At 33.8% G+C, this 20693-nt stretch overlaps 1 protein-coding gene across 2 annotated transcripts in view; it reads right to left on the reverse strand.

Annotated features, from left to right (window-relative positions):
• LOC129757773 (basic-leucine zipper transcription factor A-like) overlaps positions 1-20693 on the reverse strand; it is a 138631-nt gene that overhangs the window by 21639 nt on the left and 96299 nt on the right. For both annotated transcript variants that reach the window (XM_055755072.1, XM_055755070.1), the window contains exons 5-6: positions 17600-18151; positions 8429-8507 (exon numbers count right to left, since the gene is read on the reverse strand). In XM_055755072.1, the coding sequence (XP_055611047.1) occupies positions 8429-8507; positions 17600-18151 (631 nt within the window). The remainder of the gene's footprint in view (positions 1-8428; positions 8508-17599; positions 18152-20693) is intronic.

The raw sequence follows: 20693 nt of genomic DNA on the forward strand, positions 1-20693 counted from the left end.
ATTCTAAATAAGAATTTTTTTTTATGTTAAATTTCAGGCAGTCTTGTTAACAAATTTGGAATTCCTAGTTTTTTAAACTACAAAAAACGAACACAAGAATTAAAATTCATAAACAAAGAATGAAAAGTTTCGGACACAAGAATAAGTGCTCAGAAAAAGAAAAACCTATGTTCATTAAATAATGAACAAAATTTCAGAGGACATGAAATCCAAATTCTTGAATAAATTTATAGTTTTCATAGTGCTAAATCACTCAAGCAAAATGCTATTAATTGTTAATTTATAATCATCTCAATTTACATAACTATTCTTTGATTTCAAATTAATTCATTGGGAAAAATCCGCGGTACTATCTTGAATATGAAAAAATAAACACTTCATTACGATTTGAAACGTGAATTCTCGTCTTGGAAAAAAAGTAAATATCCATTAAGAACTCGAGAGAATTTTTCTCAAATACGCGGTTTATGATTGAATTAAATTTTATAAGATGAAGAAAATATTTATTTTTATTTCAAAACAGCCAGCGATCAAAGTTAGACATAAAATTATATCCGGATTCTTTCAGTTGTGAAAAAAAGTCTTAAAAAGTTTAATTTTTATTTGAGGAATCAATATTAAACTTTTTAAGACTTTACATTACATTACATAACTTATTTTATAAATACTTAATTCATCATTGAAGGCTTAAACTATAAAATTGTTAGTTGAGAATCAAAAGATCTTTCAGTTGTGAAAAAAAGTCTTAAAAAGTATAATTTTGATTTGAGGACATCAATATTAAACTTTTTAAGACTTTACATTACATTACATAACTTATTTTATAAATACTTAATTCATCATTGAAGGCTTAAACTATAAAATTGTTAGTTGAGAATCAAAAGATCTTAACTGTAGAACTATAAAGTTCGGATAATTTATTTGAAAACTATAACAAAATATGAAGATTTGTTTTTAATATTTTTTTTTCTTTATTTTAAGAGACTTTCAGCCTTTGGTTTTTAATAAAACAAACAAAAACGCTGACAATATCAAAACGAGTTTTGTACAAATTAATAGTCAATTCTAAAGAACAGCATTTTTGATTGATTTTGAAAAAAATGTCTATCCATTCTTGTGTTGGTCCTATGGCGTTTATAAGTTAAATATGATTCAGATTTGATTTGAATCAATCATTGATAATTATCAATTTATTATGAACCAACAAACCTACATGAATGACAAAAACTGATTCTGAATTTGTTTATTCTCATCCATTCAATAAAACAATAAACTTTAGTCTAGATATTCTAATTTCAGAGATTCAATCATAGAAAAAAGCTCTGAAATGTTTATCAATTTGAAAAGATATCATTAAAATTATTTCTGACAATTCTAAAGAAAGTTAAAAAAAGGTTTATTTCATTAAACAAATTGGTTGAAAGCTGTTAAACGATTTTATCCTTTTTCGTAGATGACGGAAAGAATTAAAGAAACATAAGCTATCAAAGAACGAAAGAACATAAGCCGTAAATATCATGAATTTTTCGAAAAAGATACAACGGCTCACCGACAGGACTTGAACCTGCAATCTCCGCTTCAGTACAACGGCGCGTTAGCCAATTCCACCACGGTGAACGTGATGAAACCGGCGAACCCGAGCAATCGAGCTCTGCCGATCAACTGCTGGACCTTCTATCGAAAACACAATGTATATCCCGCATGTGATCTTTCCCGCTATTGATATCTCTTGTTTCTCTAACCCCACCCATCGACTCGGGATTTAAGCCGAGCGAGCACATGGTCGATTGCTTCGGGTTTGCCGCAACTTACGGTCAGATGTAGAAGCGAATCAGTGCTGCTCAAGGTTCCGAGCAGACCAGTTACACAGGGAGGTGTTGCTCTGTTGAAATCAATACTGATGTTATGAAATCGTTTGATACATCTTTGTACCTGAAAATAATCACATTTTCGTAGATGACGGAAAGAATTAAAGAAACATAAGCTATCAAAGAACGAAAGAACATAAGCCGTAAATATCATGAATTTTTCGAAAAAGATACAACGGCTCACCGACAGGACTTGAACCTGCAATCTCCGCTTCAGTACAACGGCGCGTTAGCCAATTCCACCACGGTGAACGTGATGAAACCGGCGAACCCGAGCAATCGAGCTCTGCCGATCAACTGCTGGACCTTCTATCGAAAACACAATGTATATCCCGTATATAGTTGTAGTTATGTATATAGTTGATCGGCAGAGCTCGATTGCTCGGGTTCGCCGGTTTCATCACGTTCACCGTGGTGGAATTGGCTAACGCGCCGTTGTACTGAAGCGGAGATTGCAGGTTCAAGTCCTGTCGGTGAGCCGTTGTATCTTTTTCGAAAAATTCATGATATTTACGGCTTATGTTCTTTCGTTCTTTGATAGCTTATGTTTCTTTAATTCTTTCCGTCATCTACGAAAATGTGATTATTTTCAGGTACAAAGATGTACCAAACGATTTCATAACATCAGTATTGATTTTATCCTTCCAAAGCCGTTCGCAAAATTTCAGTACAAATCTATTTTAGAAAAATTTGACCTGTAGTTTCCGTACGTTCTCCTGGCCGCAAATATTGACCGATTTCAATGAATTTTAATTCATTGTATAGATAATTTATTCTAGTTTCTCAATATCGATAAAATAAGTCGAAATATTTTAAGAGATCACCAGTAGCTGATTCCGAATGAAAAAAGTTCCGAAAAAGAGCTCTTTTTAGAATGCTTATAGCTTGTGACAGGTTCCAAATATTGCGCTGATTTTATAATATTTGGAATTTTCAAGAATAAATCTATCCATGGATGTATAAGTTTTTGGTGGTCCAAAGGAAGTTTTGGCCGCTATCCCGGAACTTCCGGTAGAAAAAATTCTTACTTCAAAAATGTCACCCAATTTCGGCTTTGCATTGCTGTATCTCGCTTATCAATGGAGCGATTCTCTGAATTCAAATTTTAGTTTTTTTTCGTTAACTTTATTATTATTTTCGTAGAACATAGTGGGTTCCTCAAAAATTTCAGTTGTTCAGTATATTGTAATGAAAATCACATCTTTTTTGTCATTTTTCAAACTCCCCCTCATGTCGGTGGGTTTACGGGATTTTGATAGCGTGATTTCTCTAAAATTTGAAGTTCCTCCTGCTGCTGGGTTGGGTGGTAGATTTGGTGAGCGACAAAAAGAGAGCTAAATGATTTGTTTCTCCCGCGGCTACGTGAGGGGTGCGAGATTTGTACACCAACCTGCTGAAAATGTGGGCCAAACTGGTTGAAATCTGACAGCTTTCAGTAAATTCGAAAAACGTTGCTACAAATTTTCAACACACCACACAAAAAGTATGTCCATCGAAAGAGGAGATTCTAATGAATCTTTAGGTATGGGAGAGTGGGGAATTATGGGCCACTTTTTTTCGTTGTTCCATAACTTCTTTATTATAAAAGATAAAATGAAAATAAAAAATGGTATGGTTTTCTACATTTTCAAGGTATCATAAGGTATTTTTTAAAATTTTTAATAAGTTTTTTTCCCCAAATTCTGACTGTTTGAAAAAAGGGATATTTTTTGGATTTTGAAAAATGGTGGGGAATCGTGGGCCACCAATTCCAAATTGACCAAATAACATGCAAAGTTTATGAGTTGACCCAAAACTGTGATTTCCTAATTCATTTCGTTATTCAAAAGCAATTTCAGATGATGAAATAAAAAAGAGAGCTGTGTATGATCGCATAGATTCCAAAACCTGGCTCGCGAACGTTTTGGCAAAATTTCTTATATAGGATAGACAAAATATTTTTCATAACTCTCCATTTGGCATAGGAAAACTTTACAGATAGGTAAAACGTATTTTAAGTTCTGAATGTGTATAAAAACATAAAAATATAGGTGATTCAAGATGTGTGACCCACGATTCCCCACAAGCTATGATTTGCAAATTGGTTGCGTTTGTGTGACTTATTGATGTTTCATCAAAAATTCCTTTTCCACGTGAGAGATCATGACAAAATGAAGATCATAAGCGTATGAGCATATTTTTGTTATGCACTTTAGGTTCCCCAACGATGAAATTAGCGGGTGTTTTTTTAATTGTGTAAGTAAATTTTTCTAACTTCTTTTAGCTTGATAAATAAAAGAAGCATATGATGCGTATTTCAGTCAAAAACATATAGGAATATATGCTCACGCAAAGCGACGACGATGACAGTTGGTTTGAGATTTTTATCTCAACACACATCTGAGATATTAAAAGTGGCCCACGTTTCCCCATGGCCCACGATACCCCACTCTCCCCTATATAAAATGTGACCAATTTGAGTTCAAATTTTAGAGAAATCACGCTAACAGAATCCCGTAAACCCACCGACATGAGGGGGAGTTTGAAAAATGACAAAAAAGATGTGATTTTCATTACAATATACTGAACAACTGAAATTTTTGAGGAACCCACTATGTTCTACGAAAATAATAATAAAGTTAACGAAAAAAAAACTAAAATTTGAATTCAGAGAATCGCTCCATTGGTAAGCGAGATACAGCAATGCAAAGCCGAAATTGGGTGACTTTTTTTAAGTAAGAATTTTTTCTACCGGAAGTTCCGGGATAGCGGCCAAAACTTCCTTTGGACCACCAAAAACTTATACATCCATGGATAGATTTATTCTTGAAAATTCCAAATATTATAAAATCAGCGCAATATTTGGAACCTGTCACAAGTTATAAGCATTCTAAAAAGAGCTCTTTTTCGGGACTTTTTTCACTCGGAATCAGCTACTGGTGATCTCTTAAAATATTTCGACTTATTTTATCGATATTGAGAAACTAGAATAAATTATCTATACAATGAATTAAAAATCATCGAAATCGGTCAATATTTGCGGCCAGGGGAACCTACGCAAACTCTCGGGTCATATAGACCCGAACAGCCTAATTACGGATTTTTTTGAGGGAGCACTTCCGGTGGTCACAGGAAGTTGCCTGGTACTACAGATTGTGTATTTCGTGATTCCCCAGGGAGGTTTTTAAAATCAAATTTTTGCGATTTTTTCTAGAAGAGTTATGATGATTTGAATGTGCGCTTCGGGTCATATTGACCCGAACGACTTTGGAAGGTTATATTCGCTTCAATTTCTTCAGAAACATTTACAAACTCCCGTAATTTACAAAATGGAGAAAACTCAACAAAAAGTCTTATGACTTTAATCACAGAAGTCAAAATTTCTTGCACTATTGAGAAAACTTGATCAAAACCTTAAAAAAAATTTCTTAATTATTGTATTCTTTTACAGTATTTAAAAAACCGCAAAAATTTGTTAATTTTTTTTCAAATTACTTTCAAAAGTCATTTAAAAAAACAATAGCTGAAAAAATCCAATTGCGTATTTGGATAAAGGTCATCCAAATAAATCAAGATTAGCTCTTGAATTATTTGGCCCTCAGATAATTCAGAAATTTGTGGCCTTTGTAAGTTTTCAAAACCCTTTGAATGTGAAATTATGTATTCCGAAGAACAAGAAACATATAATTAAATTGAGGCTGAAATTGGTTTTTTGAAGGATATTCAATATAATCATAAAAATGGTTATGACATTGTAAACGATTTTTTTAGATTAAAAGTGAAAAGTAATAAAGAAATAAACATTAAACTAAAGATGATTTTTTTTTCTGTTGACTCATGAGTAGTCATTGTCATATGTCATATTGTTACCAGCTTTTTTATGTTTTTAAATATTAATAATGATGATGGATGAATTTTAAAGATCAATTGGTCTGAACTTTTTAAGTTTTACTTCCTGAAAAAAACCATCCTTAAGACGAGTAGGGGTATTCGATATGTCACGATTTTAGTTTCAATACTGAAAGTTTGTATAATTGCAATTTGAAATTTATAATTTAGAATAAGTTTCAATTTGTGAACTTGTATAGGGTCGCATAAAGAAATGTTTTTTTTCTTAGAACGATAAAAGTCTAAATTCTTAACAAATTTTTGGACGTGTTTGTTACTACTAATTTTTGAATATCTTTAGGGGTCAAGTAGTAATGCGGAAATCGATTTCTTAACTGAAAATTTTACTTAGAAAAAAAATGGGTAGGGGAGGTTAAACTTTTAGCCGAGCACGCATATGATCGATTGCATATCAGCGGTTTTTTGATACGATTATAGTCGTCTTACTACCTTTATGGCATTCGCGCCTTTATATCAACGCTGTAGTTGGCGAACTATTATTGAAAAACTTATCCAGTACAGCTGTGTCGATGTTTACTCTTGGGCTCGAACTCACGGATATTGGCTCAGGAAGCAACTAATTTGACAACTGAGCTATATCACAGGACCACAAACAGATTAATTTAATCAATTTGTGCACTTTTCTGGCGAAGCTGTAGAGAATTACAATGATTTGGAAACTAAAGTTTTTAATTCAATGATCAACTTTCCCGAAGAACGCGAGTAATTTTGCCTTCTGAGAAAAAAAAAATTTTTTTTGTTTATTTTTCCCAATTTCACAAAATACAGAAGTTTCGATGAAACTTTGGAGAAATTTTAACCATTCTTCTAGTTCTTCTTAAGAACAACTTAAATCATAAGTCCAATTGTTTTGCATTTTGTAACAAAGTTTCTAAATAAATCAAAACCTTAAATATCAAATACCTAAAAACTTTCTTAAGCGGTGCCAGAAATTGTTGAAATATTACCATGTAAGCTACGCTATTACCATTATTCATGTAAGCTACGCTGAAAATGGAATTTCAAAATAATTTCCAGTGAGTTTTTAAACATTTTTTAAAACTTCTTTTTTAGCCTAAACACGAATCTGAGATTGTTGAAAACGGTGCCCAGTGTTATTTCAGATCATTACTGGTGGAATAACTATCCTTAAATTGTACTTTGGTGCAAGTATTATGTCCTAAAAAATTGTCGAAAGCCGATAAGGGCAGGAAATACTCAAGTTTTTAAAAAGATTTTCAACAAATCTTTAAACTCAAGTCTAGAATCCCAAAAATAGATCAGGTTAAAATTCAGCACATTTAAAGAAGTAGATCAAAATAATTTTATAAAAAAAATCATGATATTAATTGTATATATGGTTAATTGAACTTACCATTATAAACTGTTGAGTTGATTGGCTATTTAATTTTATCCTCATCATATCTTTGTAAAAGAGAATGACATTCTTCATAAACTTATTCACAGTATGCTACCATAAAACATTTTCTCTAATATAAGAATGGCATCACAGAAGTAAACTAGTTTCTTTTAGTCTTTTTGGGTCCTTGAGCATCCTTTGGTCCTTCAGCTTCTTGTCCCTCTCGATAATGTCGATAGTTTCCATGTCCGTGATGATAATGATCGTGCCCGTGATCATGATAGTGGTAACCCTTCGATCCTGATACTCCGTGTCCCTTTGATGAAGACGATGGTTTCAGTCTCTTGTCTCCCTCCGAGGGTGGATGAATCAACTGAATCCGATCGGTATTATCCTTCTGTTTCGGTTTCTTTTGTTTGGTTTTCTTCTTGGCATCGGTTGCATCTTTTGCCGATTGTGAATCAGAAGATTTTAAGAGTGTGGAAGCGATCCCGTAAGTCCTCCAGAAGTTGTACAGACTTCGGTTGAACGAACTGGTTTCGTTTTTCTTGTCCGGCTTGAAATCATTGGAATCTTGCCCTAGAGGCGGATATTGATCATACGGGTCATACTCAACAACCGGTCGAACGTCGTAGGTTTTGTAGCCATTCCGATTGATGTAACCTTTACCATAGGAGTTGTCCAACGGTTGTTTGGATAATTCTGGAGGATTTGTTCCGAAGTTGGTAAGGCTATCGGGATCACCTGAAGATGACCATTAGAAATTATAACATTTGAAGACTCTTGAATCTACTGGGTGCCAAGCGTGTTTCAGGGTTGAATGACTGACGTTGTGCTTCGTGCTGCGATGAGACGATGAGGTTCCGTGATCCATGAGGTTGCAATCCTGCTGCGATGAATGTTTTTATGTTTTCTTTTCAGAAGGTCATCATGGAGAAAGTTCGCAGAATAAACAGAATATCAAGAATGAAGGCTAATTTGATTTTTTTTTTTTCAAAACTGATCTAGAAATAATTTAGAAAAGCTACCTGATACATTACACAAGATGCTAATAAAATAGGATAAAACTTTTACCAAGATGTCACAAATAAAAAAAAAAGAAAAAAAATGAAGTCTTTAAGCAAAACTCATTAAACGCTTTTTCAAAAGCAAAGCGATGTGAAGAGACTTTTGAAAGGCTACATTGTATTCGTTCTGATTTTTTTTTTAACAAATGTTCAATGAAGAATCGAATTCTAACAGTGCGTTCCTAAATGAAACGATTGATTTATGGAAGCGTTCAACTTACTTTGAATCTTGTGAAATTAACAATGGTTGTGTGGATCCAACTCACCATAGTTTGTGGCCTGTTGCTGATAGAGATGACTTGGGGCGGCAGTAGCGTAGATGGGTGCAGAGGTCGGAACTGCATACTGAAAGGTGGATGAACGAAATGATCAATATTATTTATTATGAATGATATATCTGAATTTAAATTGGAACTTGTTGTTACACTCAAAAATAATCTGAATTTTAAAGGTTTAAACTCAAAATTTAATCTTTAAACTCATGTTTCTTACATCATTATAATTTTTCGTAAAGCCTTTCCCTTTCTTTAAATCTGAAAACTTATAAATTCCTTTTTTTTTTTTTTGAAGATTTTTGGATAGTCAGCCATATTTGAATTGAGAGATTTTGTTGTCACTGATTGTACTGTACTCTAATCGTTGGTTTCATCATAATTTGTGAACTTCCTAAATCATTGATTTGAATTGGGGCTAAATATTTTTTCAAAGCTTTTTCCTGTGTTTTGATTTTATATTCTTAAAACTCTACTATTACATACACTATGAATTCGTAGAGAAAAAAATTCTACAATGGAAATACACTGGATTCTTTTTTAAACGATTGATGTACATTGAAAGCCAACTTGGACTTTAAATCGATCATTTCTAATCAGGCTGACCATTCTGTGATGATTTGAGTGAAATTGGTAAGCCAAACATTTCTTTTGGATTGATTTGTGTTGGGTTTTAAGCCACAGTTTTCCGGAATTTCCGCAGAATCTGTAATGGGCCATTCCGGACCATGTTTCTGTCGGGAAGCAACGTCCGAATCAGTTTACCACCAAACAATGGATAAGAAAAAAAAACCGGAAGAGTCTGGAACCTGTTTTTGACATGTTCGAAAATCGTGTTATTTCAAGAAAATCGTTTAAGAAAAAATCGTTTATAATAAAACCGTGTAAAATAAGATGGTATAAAAAATGATCCAGTTCAGCTTTATTGACCCTAACTAAGCAATATTTGCCAAAAAAATCAAAATTGTTTTTATAACAGTTGTTATTATTTTAATAGTGTTAGAAATTGATATATATTTTTTTTATTTTTTTAGTTTAATAAATTCTAGTTGAATTTTCGTTTCATTAAAATATTTTAATTCTTTTACAGTACTGAATTTTGTGATTGAAAGTGAAAAACATCAAGGACATAACATATTATATGGTTTCGTAAGCAGTAGAGGGTTAAATAATCACGGGATCGTTAAATGAGCTGAAAATTGATAAATATTTATGAAACAATATACAGTGAGCATTCTATACAAGCAACTAATCTGAACCAATTTTTTCAAAAAAGTTTCTTATGTAGAAAAAGTTGCTTGTATAGAAAAAAGGAGTATAAATTTTAAGAAAATCAGTTTTGTGATTTATAGATAAATAAGCAGTTTTATATTTTATTACATAGTTAAAATATGTCGTTATTGCCGTTTACACATAACGCCAATAGTGTTGACAGAAGGTGCTTTCGATACCGTTGCTTAAGGGATTTTATGACATTTTGGTCAAGTGGTTGCAACAAGGGTGTATTGTTGGGTGGAAAAAAATAACCTTAAAGTTTTCATCATGGGAAAAAGTGATTGCTGTCCCATGACAGGTGGCATTATGGACCAATAAAATTGCTTTTACTGGTAAGCCTTTAGCTTCTAACTGACGAGAAACTTCAGGGATGAATAAATCGTTGTACCACTTCTTAAAAAGCGCAGAAGTTTGCCAAGAATTTTTGGATGATTTTTAATACAGTGGTAAATTTACATTTTTAAAACACCGAGGATTTTTAGATTTTCCAATCATCATCAAATCGAGTTTATGCGTCCCAGTTGCATTTACACAAGGCATAATGGTGACCCTTTCCTTCATGGATTTCCGTCCTACAGCAGTTTTTTCGAAAACGGTAGCGTTTGTTTTCTTGTGCAAACTTTTGTAAACAAGACCGGTTTAGTCACAATTGTAGATCTGTTCCGCTAAAAACCCATTTTCGGCAATAATCTTTTTAAAATAGCTTGTAAATGTAGCAGCACTCTCAGCATTGCAGGAAAGTTTTTCACCGGAAACCGTCAAAATTCTTATGCCGTGGCGTTTTTGAATTTATCAAGCCAGCCATCACTGGGTAAAAATTCTTCGTGTCCATTCAGTGACCTTTTTAAATCTAGTGCTTTAACTTTGAGCATCTCGTTTGAAACCGATTCGTTTACCTCTCTCCGTAGTAAAAACCATGCGGATAGTTGATCATCAAGATCAGGATTTTTTAATGGCTTCATTTGCTTGATTTTTTTTGACTAATATACGTTTTTGAGGTGAATTCTTCCAAGTTTTCTTTATTATTTTTTAACCTCGTTAAAGTCGACTTATGGATGTTGTAGCTTCTGCAGATCTCTGTCAGTGTCTTGCCATCTTGGAGTTCATTTAAAATGTATAATTTTGTTTTCAAAGAAATTGACACTCTGCCTTTCTTTTCCATTTTTACGGAAGAATGAAAATTAAAATGAAAAATAAAACCATGGTTGCTTGTACAGAAATTTTGGAATAAAAAAAAGTTGCTAATGCAGAGGTTGCTTCAATAGAATGTTGCTTGTGTAAAGGTTGCTTATAAAGAATGCTCACTGTATTCAAACAATGAATAAAAATTATTCATATTGATTGCAGATTGATTTCGAAATAAAATAGACATTTATGCAATTCCGTGCCTACTAAAATGATTGTTTTTCAAAACGAAGTTTGGTTTGGCTAGCTTTTCCTTTTAAAAAAAACAATGGTAAAAAAGTAGTAATTTTTGATACAGTTTTCGAAACAGTGTTAAAAAGTGCTACTTTTCTACACTGTTTTGATTTTGATGGAAAAACTACAATCCGTAAAAAATTAGAAGGGTAAGATAAGTTGGTATTCATTGGTATTTTCAGAAATTGCAAAAAATGTGTTTTTAATTGGTTACAAAACTCGGTTTTTTTCAATAACTTGACATTATTATCGAACCAGGCAAAACTCGTTGATTAATTTTATGATTCGTGCTGGAAAAATTTCACCAAAGTTTTCGTTTTGAAAATTGTTGTTTTTACCCACAGGAGCAGCATTTTGACAAAACATTACATTTTATACAAAACAACCAGCAAATACATACTTTAACATGCTAGGGTCCTTGCCACGAGCATACATGATACAGGATACATACACTGGAATTGGTTTGAAATAGGGTTTTTCATAAGTTTTGTCGTTCATCAGAAACCATCTGTCGTATAGCCTCGGTACCGGCTATACAGCCTACAAGTTCTGAAATTACCAAAAAATTGTTATTTGAGGTAAGTTTGAATGACTCATAACTATCTAGGCAACTCTTTCAGCTTATCGCAGAAAAAAAAATTGGACAGCTCAGCGATCTACACTTAGTTTTTTGCTTATTCAAAATTAAAAATGCTGGTCTGCCACTTGACTTTCCTAATGACCCTTCACAGTTAGTTACCGATCATGATTCACTCCAATGCTTCATTTTAACTTTGTGTACATTTTTGACAGTGTTTGCATACTTTTACACTACTCACACACAGTAATTCTTTGAATAATCAGCGATTTTGTCAGCTATTAATTTGATAATGACGGATTTTGAAGGAAACTTACATCGTAAAGATCTCAAAAACACGTAAATTTAAAATTTTGTCAGAAATAGGTCTGATAGTACTTTTCACAGGCAGCAAAATGCTGTCAAAGTTTTGAATGTTCGATAACTTGTAAATGAGATATTAACAAAAGAAAGTGTCCCATTTCCAAAAGAACTAAGTTTTAACTTTGTCATTTTGATAGATGCTTTATCGTTACGATTTTTTTCTAATTCACACATGATAGGGATATTATACAATGTTTGTAACAAAAAAGCACTATTTTAACCTTAAGAAGTCTCAATTTAAAGTAAAACAAAAAATCCTTGAAACACAGGCAAACATCTAACGAGCATTTAAAAAAGTATAGAGGTTTTAGAAAACTGTTGAAGATTGACATCATTTTTAGGGCATCAGCAACGGTCAGGTGTCAAAGTTATAATAGTACCTTATAGTTACATCTAAGCACCGCACCGGCGGATTTAAAAAAAAAAGATGCCATCTAGCTTCTGGGTGTCTTCAGGAGCGTCCCAGGAGCTATATTTGAATACCGATCAGCACCTGCATTGACAGGTGCTAAAGTGTCTAGGGGAAATTCACAAAACAAAATACCAACAAACAAAAACAAAACAAATGAGTTGCAAAATTTAAAATTAGACCTGCAATGCGTTCCGGGTTATTACCTGGGATAACACCTACCGCTGCCAATGCTCTTAGCGAGTGAGAATAAGCTATTTTTGAGTGAAATGTGCGAAACGAGAAAAATGGTCGGCCAGGTTTACAAAATTTTTAGCAAAGTTTGTCAAGGATTATTTAAAGAAGGTAGCGCTGAAACTGCCCTGCTTTAGTATTTATACAGACTGTGACGTCACTATCACGAAAATTCTGTTGATGTACTAGAAAACTTGCCTTTATCATTGATAATTTGATGAATCTGCTGAAAAATTTCCACTTTGAAAGCATGTTATTCTAGAAGAATTCTTTCTCTTCAGAATTGGTACAAAAAAGTTGGATTTTCGAGTATAAAATAGAATAGAAGAATAGAATAGAAGTTCGAAAAAATGATGGATTTTCCAACTCAAACTTGCGAAACTTTTAAATAAGTTCAAGTTAGTGCTGTTAAATTTTTATACTACAATGAAGTATTCAAAACATAAATGTTTAATACAAAACCACAATCTTTTATTGGCATTTGTTTAAATCGAGTTAACAATTATTTATTGATGTTTAATTGTTCTACATAACATTTGTTTAGGGTACACCGGTTCGAAAATAATCATGACAATCAATAGAACAATCACCCAGCAAACATAAAACCACATTAGAAATGCTGGCTCAAATCATTAACATTGTTTATGCGAATCGCATTTCCTCCCGAGTAAGTAAACAATCGTAAAAATGTTTACTTTAAATCGGTATAAATCGGATATGATAAAAAGTTCGCCATGTTTGCAAATTTCTTATCTTGTGCGGGATTCAAGTGAGAGAACAACCTTGTTGATCTCTCTGCAATAAGCAGTGCAACCAGAATTCTAAAAATCAAATGGTTTATTAGAAAAAATTGTCCAGTGAGAGAAGCACCAAATATTGTCATTGGCATGGTTGGTCAGCACTTCTCAAATCCGACAGCGCGCTGTGTAAATCGCACTGTTATCTGCTACGATTTAAAGAGCACTACACTTCCTTCCGAAATGCTCTACACTCGTTTCCGAGCACAGCCGAAGCCAAGTGCCGAGCAAAACCGATGCCTCAATCAGTAATGTCAACCTTCCAGATATTTTCTGGACCTTCCCGACTTTTTGGACTTTTGCTAGATATTTTTTTAGGTTTCCAGACTTCCGGACTTTTTCATTTCTTCCAGACATTTCCAGACTTTTGAGTTTCGACATGAATCTTCTGCCAAAACAGTAGAAATTCAAAATTTGCGTTGCAAAATGGCAGGAAATGATTCGAATTAGTAATTGAAGAGTGAGGAATGCCACAAAGATGATAGTAAAACAGGAAGTAAAGCATAAAACATAGTACCGCCGACATCACCACAATAGTCTCAGCCATTGATAGTGTATAGAATGTATGATTATGATGAAGTAATAAGTGTTATTCCCTAGACTGCAATATTGCGATCTGGCGACCAAAAAAAAAGGTCATCACCTATGAAGCACTGACCACACTGACTTGACTCTTAGAACAAAAATTCAACCATTTTCTGTCTAATTTTTTGTTATCAGTTTTTGCAGGTTCGCAATACCGACGGCAGGTGGCGAACCTGAAAAATTTGACAAAAAATGCCCTGTAGGAAAAATGGTCCTGTTTAGCCCGATTTTATCGTAGAAATTGCGTGTTTTATTTTTAAAAATGGATGGCATTTCCTAACTGGGATAGCATTTCTTCAAATCGATCGATGCGCACTCTGGAATCGACATTGCGTACTGTTGGAAAAATAATTTTTTTTTTGTTTTTTTTTCTGGAAAAATTATCCAGAAAACGAAATCGAGTGTCCAGTCAGTATTGTCAGTGTATGAAGTATGCCATTGAGACTTTTCACACTTTTCCAGATATTTTTTCAAAAACTTCCAGACATTTCTGAAAAACAGTTTTTTCCTTCTCTTCCTATCACAGTAGGCAAACAAACAGCACGAAACGATATTGCTTCTTCTTCTTCCTTTTCTTGTTGGGAAAGAACCAAACCTACTGAGCTGCTTTAGCTCTGCTCCCCTACACTTAATGTGATGATTTTTTTCTTTTGCTCTCACCCTGGGGAAGCCTTCTCTGCTCTTTGATTGGGTGTACGCTCGGCCATGATGAATCTAAATATGGTGGTCTCACTTTGGCAAAAAGTAGACGAGGGTTGGATGCAGCGGTGGGGGCGAAACGTAGCCGAATTTGAACAGCTGGCTGTTGGCTGGACTGCTGGCTGGCTGGGGCTTCTGAATATTTGATACATTTTCACCCATGCATAAAATAGTTATGCATGTAGTTCAAATGAATTGTGGTTCAAATGAACATGTTTTTTTTACTGAATGTTGTTTATGTTGATGTTTATTCTTGAACTTGAACTCACAGAATTCAGCTCAGGAAGGAACTGGTTCACCAACTGAGCTATATCATAGTCCCCATATTTTTTAAAGCTTCATGAAAAAATAGGCACTTATAGGACTTATTTTCAAAAATAAATAACTTTAAGCTGAATTATTTGTACTTAGTATAAATACATTTTTTTACATGTGCAGTAGTTGCTCGATTTTATCACTATTCGATTTTATCAATACTCACCAAATTCACGCTCGATTTTATCACGGTTATTGTTTCGATTTTATCACGATTTTAAGAAATCATTCAGAAACCATTACCCGGTCCTTAATTTTCATTCAAAAGCATAGAGCGTCTTTGTTTATGATATTTTTTATGGTTTATGTTATTGTATATAGGTTCCAATAACATGAAAATGCTATTGAACTGCTTATTTTATCTGTATAGTGTTTAAAATCGTCATTTGGATTTTAAAAACGCTTGTAATAATCAACACAAGTATTTTAACGTCACGCTGTTGTTACTTGGGTTGGTTAGCCGCTTTAAAAAATTTAACTTTTTTGGTTATGCGAGTCATATAAAAATGTGGGTGAATTTAGGCGTTTTTGAAAAAAGAGATAAGTATTACTGATTTCTTTGTTGAACTTGTTTATTTTAAAGGGTGACGTGCGTAATCCTTATTGGATAGCCTTTAGTATTGTCTGAATGGATAATTTTGGAAGAATAAAATGAAATTCTGCTAGCTTTGTCTGAAAATATGACTAAGATTTCTGTTTTTCTACATATAAAGACAAAAGATTATCTGCCCATAAAGCAAATTTCGAGAAACACACTGAAAAAGTCTAAGTTGAGCAAATTTTAAAATATTTTTCGAATAAATATACTTTTTAGTTCATCAAAGGTGTTAAGATTAAAATATTGAAATTTGAAATAAGCACAATTTTTTTGATGCTAATTTTTTTGATCTTTTTTCAAAATTGAAATAAGAGATAACGACTGTTAAATTTCCATCAAAACAAAATAATTCACTTTAATTAGATGTAGACTATCAAATGGATATACAACGTGGTTTTATTTCAAGAAAAAGCCTAAAAATTTGCTTTTGAGAAGAATAATTAGAACTGATAACGATCTTTTTTGTTTGGTAATCTTTGATAATTTCGCCTTATGATCGAAATTTATTGATACAAAACGTTTCCACTACTGAAAATATTATAAATTATTGATTAAAGACAGTAAAAATACTTTTTCTCACTTCAATTTTTAGTTTCGCCAAATTCACGGTTTCGCCATATTCACGGTGAAAATTTTTTTGACCGTGATAAAATCAAAAAACTACTGTGTATGCATTGTTCAAGCAAAAATATTATAAGAATAAAATAGCCATCAAACCACCCCCCCCCCCCCCCCATGAAACGGAAATGGCCCTGCTTTCAATGCTTGTGCAAGTGATTCGAGTTATCTTCCTACTGTTTCGAAGCATTCATGAAAAAAAAAAATAATGAAAAATATAGTAAGTTGTGAAATGCATTTTAAATCATCGAGGAAAATCAAACAAGCTTGACAGGTTACTTGTCCTTCAATCTTGGTTTAGCCTATTCTTAAGCTTGATTTTTTGCTTACATCTAAAGAAGCTAAGTATTTCATGAAAAAAGTTATAACCATTTTGAAATAAAAAATCATAATCAATCGAATAGCATTCAAAAATGCCAGGCTTTGCTTGCTAAAGCATACAATTATTTCATGAAATGTTTTTTTCCTAACAAACTCATTGGCTGTACAAAGCATTTTTTGAATTTTTTATTTTCATAGAATATCTTTTCTGGGGTACAAGTTCGGTAAGCGTTCGGTTCATAGGAAATGAACTGTAAAAATCAAGGAATATTTAAAACCCAAAGTTATATATTTTTTCAACTTACAATACATCTCTATAATTTTTGACTGAAAAAAAAATAGTTTTGCATACAAATTTCCATACAAAATTAAAACTCGTTGTTCTATAATCATGACTGAATGAATTGATCCAAAATTTTAAATGCTATTTGAGGCAGTCAAAACTACCAGAAAATGTTTTGGGAGATGTGAAAATTTATAAATTTGAAATTTCTATAAAAGGCTTGCAGCTATCTAATGAACATATAATGGAATTTTCACTATGCTCTCAGCAATCATTATAGTTAGGATTTCTTCTCCTAGATCCACATAACCAAAAATCAGGAGTGGAGTGTTTTTAAAGCTTTGTTAAAAACCTAATCATTTCGGAAAAATATGGTTCCATTAATCTGCAAGAGGGTCTAGTCACGCTTCCTGTTAGGACAAATTGATTGTGAATTATAGGTAAACATTGGCCCAACAGCTCAGTACAAAATGCATTAAACGGCCGTCCGTCGTCCAGTTACACAATTCACGACCAACTGGACCAATCATCATCGACATCTCGGCAAAATAATCATAACTGGCACATCAAATGTAGGTCCGTACATCGACAACGTCCTACGCTTATTCAAACATTGAATTGGGTGTGACGCTTCCTCCAAAACATCTATTAGCAGCGAACGTTCTCAATTACCTTGTTCAGTTGAGCCTGCGTTGCGATAACCGGTCCATGAAGCTGTTGCTGTTGCTGCTGCTGTTGATGATGATGTTGCTGCAATTGCTGCAGCTGCTGATACGGATGGTGCAGCTGATTGATGGCGGCAATCGGGGCCTGGTGAATTACCGGGACGGCTGGCTGAACTCCGACCAGAGTTGCTCCGGCAGGGTGTTGATGATGGTGCTGCTGCTGTTGCTGGAAATGGACCGTCGTTGGACCCTGAATGGCCGTTGCTTCGTGATGGATTGGGTGCTGATAATTATGCTGAAGTTGCTGCACCACCCCCGCTGGTTGAGCCAGGGCGTAATGGATGGCGGTTGCCCCCGGTTGCTGCTGCTGTTGCTGTTGGTGGTGGTGATGGGTCGTCGTGTAGATGGCAGTGGCCTGGGCCGGATGATGGCCGCTGCTGATAATTGCAGCCGGTTGCTGCTGCTGACCAGGATGGTGGTGGTACTGTAGTTGATATTGCGGGTAGTGGGCGTATTGGGTGTACTGGGCCACTGGCGAAGCCGCCGCCGCGTAATTGTACTGCGTGAAATATTTAAACCAAAGAAATTAGATTTCAGTCCGGACGTTTGGTTTGTTTGCGGGAGTGTATAGATTTGATATCGGGAAATTGTGACGGTTGGCGGTGGAGGCAATGCGCGGGTTTATCATCAAATTGATATGGTTCGAAAAACAGTGGGAAATGTACTATGTCAACAAAATTATTGTGCTATCGGCACGTTATCCGGGTTGTTGTTTGACTAGATAGATATTATTATTTATGGAGAAAGCTAAGGATTCAGAGGTTTATTGAAAATTGAAATACGATAGTCCATTGTCTGGCACAACAAGCAACTGAAAATATGTTCTCATGTTTCAAACTAGGCGCAATAAGTTTTCTTCTAATTGAATTGGAAAGTGCATTTTCCAATAACTCAATATACAATTAAATGGAATGAATACCTATACTACATAGAATCTGTGTGTAAGCCAAGTGTATAATCAGCTCACAAACAAGTACTTAACTCCAACGCATGATTTGAATTTTGTGGATATTTTTGACAGTGTTTGCTTACTTTTCCAGCACTCGGCTTTGCCGATTTTGAGTATGTTAACGCAAGTCTTAGACAATAAAACTATCTGCACATAAAAGGAAATTCCATACCGGTTCTAGTGATGTAACCATGCTTGGCAAAAGTCATCGTCATGAGGCGTGAAGCTGTGACTGTGAAGCCTCTTGGTCCGTCAAACTCAATTGACTGTTCCTTAACGACCAGTCACTTCGTTTGCCAGTCATTCATTCCCCATTCATTTGAAGCTAAAATAATAACCTAGTCAAGCAATCGCATTCAAGCGACCGATGACGAAAAAGAAACGCATTTATTATTATTGTTGCTCCTGCCAGCAAGCCGAAGACGACCGAAGAGGAACAAGAAAAGCATTTATTATTATTGTTGCTCCTGCCAGCAAGCTCGTTTTCAGTTTTTTATTGCTATTGTTGCTCTCTGCCAGCAAGTCGTTCAATTAGTTGTACCTGCCGTCAGCAGCCGATCGAAGTGTGAAGAGATTTGCCAGTCACTCTCAGGAGAAATTTTGATCATGTGTAGGAGCTTCGCCAGTCGATGATGGAGAAATGTTGATTGTTGTCGTGCTTTATCCGTCATGCGAGTAGTGAGGCTCCGTCAATTGAGAACAGTGCCAGTCGTTTGATGAAACAAAACTAGTCGGGTCAAGCGTGACGGGCGAAATTTACCATCACTGGATGTAACTACATCGGCGGTGCAATGTATAACCAAAATATGATAAATATTTTTCTGGAAGTAAATCTAGAAATTTCGCAATATTTAATGCTTGCTTTTTTTTTGTTTTCTTACACTCTGGGAAGGATTAAGCCATCAGGGAGCATTCATCCCAAAAACATAACCAACAGACAAAATTTATATTTCAATTGTAACTTTTTTTCGATGTTTATATGATTCTTGAATTAATTGAGCACAATGTACCGGTCATTTTTTGACATATAATTTTTTTATTAGTGGTGGCAGGCAAAGTTGCCGAAAGCAAAATCTGTGTATTTGCAGAACAAATTTCTGATTTTCTGTGATTTTACCAAGATATTCTTTGATGGTTTTCTGAGATGGAAATAACGTTAATTTGATTAAAAAGTTTTGACAAATTGGGTCTATTTCAAATTTAACTTGAGAAAAATCATTTGAAAAACAATTTTATCTTGATTTTCCAAAACAAAAAAAAATTACACAACAGTTTTTTTGAATAAGTAAAAATATAATTTTTGAAATTCGTACAAAATTTTAAAAATCTGCGAAAACACTTTCAAAATTCTGTGTTCTGTGACACAGATTCTGAGATGAAAATTTGCTATAAAATCTAGTAAAATTGTAGATTTTCGTGTGATTTCGGCAACCTTGGTGACAGCTATCGAATCTTTAGTGTTTTTATGAGATAGAATTTTGTTTCAAATAGTTTATCATACATTTAAGTATAGTTGATAAAAAAAAACTTACAAATATCGATACGGAATACTGTGCTTTGCAAATCCTTTCAATATATTTTTTGTTTAGCATGTAATTTTTTCAAATTAATGTTTTTGGTTATGTTCCCTGTGGGTCCCGGTAATATATTTGGTATCATATGAAAATTGATCTTCAAGAATCATGTGCAAGAGAAAATGTAATCGCGCAAGCTGATGCAATTGTGATATTTTGAGGTGTCAAATTTTAAAATGTTGGTAGTTTTTGTTTAAAATTTAGTTACACAGAGCAACGTTCGTTTTAATCTGAAGCTCAGTAAGATGTATTTGCTCCTTTGAATAGTTTCAATTGTTATTTCACAATTAAAAACAAATAAAAAATCGAGGCTTTTTTATTTTACAACTTTTATGACCATCTATTATGGCATCTATTATGGTATCTATCATGTCAAATAAATGTTAGATAATTATAAAATAAAAATTATAGAAATTTAGGAAAATGATCGAAAATTGATCCAACGATCTTAAAAACGTTTTATGAGTCAAAACAAATGCTTTTATTGACTTCAAACATAAAAAATTTTTTGGGCAACT

This window comes from Uranotaenia lowii, chromosome 3, assembly GCF_029784155.1.
Source record: "Uranotaenia lowii strain MFRU-FL chromosome 3, ASM2978415v1, whole genome shotgun sequence".
Taxonomy (NCBI): Eukaryota; Metazoa; Arthropoda; class Insecta; order Diptera; family Culicidae; genus Uranotaenia; species Uranotaenia lowii.